Genomic DNA, 4,152 nt, shown 5'->3' on the forward strand with positions numbered 1-4,152 from the left:
GTAAGCATGGGAGAGGGTTTTTAAAAACTACAGCCAGAAATTTTTTTTTCCCCCTTTTCTCCTTTCTGCTTGTGCAGAGACTGCCTGAAGGCAGATACATTAGGTTTAAGAAGGGTCTTTTGTTAAACAAAAGAACTCCAGCTGTGAGTCAGAGACCAGCAAAACATATTTGCAAATGAAAGGTTGTTTTGTTTTTTTAAATTTTGCCAGGAAAGGCTAGGTAAAAAAAGAAAGAAAAGACTCTGTTGCTAAGCAACCCTAAGGAGGCAACAGAGAAGCAGCATTTCAGGTAGTTATGATATAAGTCATGGACAGGTCATGCGCTGTGGTTTTTTTTGTTTCTTTTGTTTTTTGTCCATGGCTTTTACTAAAAATATCCATGATTAAATCGTAGCCTTACTCATAAGTAAGGAAATCTAGTTTGCAGAACCACATACATGCCCACAATTTTCTGGTCTCACTGGAGACAAACATACCTGCTAACTGATAAGGTCTTAATATAAAAGTAACTGTAGTGAATATTCTGGAATATCAGGCATAAATAATTCAAGTTTCTGCTGATACATCAGTGCAGAAAGCTCAAGCACAAAGTAGGGATAAGTTCTGCACAGCCAAGAACAGTGTTGACAATTTGCCAGGAGCAAAGGGAGCCTTCCATGCTTGTAATGAAAGAACCACCTATTGGGAGCTATAAATCCTCAGCAGCATGCAGCGCTCTCTCAATTTCATTTCAGAGGGTGGCCAATCCTCTGAAATCAAGATTAAGATTGCAATAAGCTTTCGAGCCACCCTTGAGCACCTGTTGAAAGTAAGGTGAATCTCCACGTAATAGCCTAAGAATTACTAATAATGTTAGTAATTTTTGAGCATGAATTGTATGCCAAATGGTTTAGCATGACATATCATCAATGGCTATATAGACATTTTTACTGGATATACTGGGGTTCATTGGAGCAATAACAGTAAGGAGTTCCAGCTGTACAGTCACTGCTCAAAATAAGCTCCAGCAAAAGACGCAGAGCGAAGAAGGGACCTCACTATGCTAATTTACCTGTACAGTGATCAGATCCTGAAGTGACTGACACTAGAGAAAAATCTTAAAATAGAAAATCCTCTCAACTACTAGACACACACTAATTCACTTTGAGAAGCCAGAAGTTAAATACTCCTGCCCGATAACTTAAAAGCTTAGTGGCTTCAGATATTTGCAAAGACTCATGTTTGCCTAAAACATCAGCATGATCTTTATAGAGGACACTACGGAAAATTAAACAAACAGTTTTATAATGCAAATGGTGACAGAAATTAACTGTAGCATCTTCCAAGCTACACTAGCATAAGGCTCCCATGATCTCTAACTGAATAGTTTCCCTCCATACAGTGTTATCATGAGTTCTGAACCAAATCCATACTATAAAACAAGTATCTATGCCTGTCAGTTTCAAAACAATTTGATGTTTAATGAGAAAAAGCTCACAGATCCATAGTATGCAAAAGGTTTATGCCTTAACAGCAAACTTCCGGACAGGGTACAGGCGCTCTTTTCGCTGCTGTTTTTTGGTCTTCAAACTTTCTTCGTACTTATTCAATCTGCGGCGCATGGCACGAGTCTTCTTCGGCCGTAGGTCAAGAGGCTTGTACTTTTTGCCCTGTTTGCAAAAAAAACAACACATGAGCCTCAAAAGTGGTTGTGTGGGGATTTTTTTTTTTAATCAGACTTTACCCTTGCCACTGCATCCACGCTGTTCAGTAATCTGCAGAGGATCTAGGTGTGTACAAGTACAGAAAGCTGTCCTGCCTGTTGGTACTGCATGGAGAGCAGGGGCTACAACTTCCCTATGCCCTTCATGTGTATGACATATTCTTCTCCACTAGGAAATGGTGTTACCCTCACAGCTGCTGAGTAGCGTACCAACTATCAGTCACTACCAGCCATTTTACCAGACAGGACTGCAGCCTAAAGTTGGCTGATTCCTGATTTTATTAATCCCAGGAATCTGCCAGTACCTCTGGAAGTATTCACCTGGGCACCTGCTCTAGACAATCCTGGTGTACAGCAAAGAATGTGGACCATGAGAAATAACACACTGCCTGAGGGGGGAAAAAAATCCAAAAAACTGTTCCAGTGTTCAGTGATTTCATCCCTGAAGACTGCCAATCTTTCCGAACGTATTTTCCAACAGAGCGCTTACACCTGTGCCTACTGGAAAGCACACAAAGGCAGATAACAGAGTTACATGCTGTCCAGTAGAAGAATCCTTTAGCAAGAACAGATTCACACTGCATCTACTCAATTCAGAGCAGTGCTGGGTGTTAGTCTTGCAATAAACAATATTTTGAAAAGGGACCATTATGAGATTAATGTTATACTCTCCCCAGGATTAGAACACTTGAAACAAAATCTCATTTGCAGAATTATTCTTGCACCTAGCTGGATCTCTTGCCTCACAACTCTATCCACATATATGAAAATGGCCAGAAAGGAATGTAGGGTAGGGCCTAACAAAGTACAAAGTTTGGACTTACTTTGTAAAATTTCCTCAGGTTCTCTTTCTGGGTCTGGTTGATGACAGTCAGCACTCGGGCAATGGATTTGCGGACAACCCGGCTGCAGAGTAAAGAAATAAGCCTCAAAACACAGACAATAAAAAGGCTTAAAACTAGCAAGTACTTTACAAAATATGTTAGAGGAACTATAGGATTAGGAAAATGGAGACACAGCCTGAGAATTCTCTCTTACTATATTCAAAATATAGTCGTCATTTTACTCTTAATAGTTAGAATCTTACCACCCTGGAGCTTCCCCTCTACCCAAACACCTCTCCTGTTTTCCTCCTCTTCCCCCCATGATTCTCTTCAATGCTACCTACTCTCAGGACAAGGATGGTATTGCTACAGCATATATCTCACTGTGCCACATCAACAAGAAGCAGCCTGTCTCTCTTAGGTGAAGAAATTGCTATAGCAATATAAGTTGTAAGAAGTAACGCTCCCTTCCCCTTCCTTACAAGAGACTCAGTGTGTGCCCACACAGCAGAGCCTATGGCTGGGGTTAGATGAGGGGTGAAGCACCTGTAGCCTAATGTATCGCTGGGGCCAAGGGCCCTGGAGAGTCCCCACCTTGAGGCACGGCACAGCACTGCGAGACAGAAGCGGGAGTTCTGATAAGCCCAATGCAGCTGCAGCTTCACAGGCCCGACTCCCCCCGCAGACCCACGGCCAGGCCCCTAAGTGGGAGCGCAGAGCGAGCGTCCCCCGGGCTTGGACTTACATCTTGGACAGCTTGGAGGCGGCTCCGCCAGTCACCTTGGCCACCCGCAGCTGGGACAGCTCCACCTTCAGGTCATCCAGCTGCTTCAGCAGCTCCTCCTTCTTCTTCCCTCGCAGGTCGCGGGCCTTGATCTTAGCCTGCCAAGGAGAGGAGAGTCCGCTCAGAGCCCGCCCGCCTCCCGGAGCCTCCCCCGAGCCCAGCCGGCCTCAAAGCCTGGGCCGGGTCCGGTTCCGCCTACCTTCCCCGCCTCTCCCGGGCCGGTCCGGCGCCTACGCCCCTCTTGAGCCGACCCCGTCGGCGCTTAGCGCCAGCCCGCGGACGTCCCGGCCGCGGGCTCTCCCCGCTCCGTGGCCTGGTCGGCCGCTCCCGCCCGGCCCCGGCCGAGGGACTAGCCGGGCCTACTGGCCCTCCCGCACTCCGGGGGCCGCCCCTCCCCGCGGATGGCTCCGGATTACAGCTGCGAGGGGCCCCGGCCACGGAATTCACTCACCATGTCGGCAGCGGCTCGGGGCGAAAGGACGGAAGCCGAGCGAGGCCAGAAGTTAGAAGGCGAAAGAGCCTGAGTGGGCGGGATCAACCAATCCGGTCTCACAGTGCAGGGGTGATGGGAGGAGCCGGCACACTGCAACTTGCCCCCTGCAGACTCGCCGCGCAATGGTACAGCCAGCTACAGAGCGCCCACCCTTCCGACTGAGAGGGGAGGGGTGGGAGTCCTGGGGCTGCTGGCCCCGGGGTCCAGGATCAATAGAATTCGTTAATCTATGCACGGATGTTAATGTTTAGCAATCCTAGCAATTGCTGCCATTCTAATCAAATCAACCAGTATAATAAGTATAGTAACGACCAAGTAATTATATTGCATCAGGCTGGGATTCTGCAGT

At 47.1% G+C, this 4,152-nt stretch overlaps 1 protein-coding gene across 1 annotated transcript; it reads right to left on the bottom strand.

The window, feature by feature from the left end:
- Nucleotides 1-1,435: 1,435 nt before the first annotated feature.
- Nucleotides 1,436-3,865, bottom strand: RPL35 (ribosomal protein L35). The gene is made up of 4 exons (XM_032767514.2): nt 3,762-3,865; nt 3,272-3,408; nt 2,527-2,608; nt 1,436-1,649 (listed from the first exon to the last, which is right to left on the bottom strand). The coding sequence occupies exons 1-4, from the start codon at nt 3,762-3,764 to the stop codon at nt 1,500-1,502; spliced, it is 372 nt and encodes a 123-aa protein (XP_032623405.1). The 5' UTR covers nt 3,765-3,865; the 3' UTR covers nt 1,436-1,499.
- Between the last annotated feature and the right edge of the window lie 287 nt (nt 3,866-4,152).

This window comes from Chelonoidis abingdonii, chromosome 24, assembly GCF_003597395.2.
Source record: "Chelonoidis abingdonii isolate Lonesome George chromosome 24, CheloAbing_2.0, whole genome shotgun sequence".
In the NCBI taxonomy this organism is placed as follows: domain Eukaryota; kingdom Metazoa; phylum Chordata; order Testudines; family Testudinidae; genus Chelonoidis; species Chelonoidis abingdonii.

Coding starts and splice junctions, on each gene's coding strand:
- RPL35 (XM_032767514.2), bottom strand. Junction 2,609..3,271: donor GCCTCCAAGCTGTCCAAGAT/GTAAGTCCAAGC, acceptor TTTACTCTGCAG/CCGGGTTGTCCGCAAATCCA. Junction 1,650..2,526: donor ACCTGAGGAAATTTTACAAA/GTAAGTCCAAAC, acceptor TTTTGCAAACAG/GGCAAAAAGTACAAGCCTCT.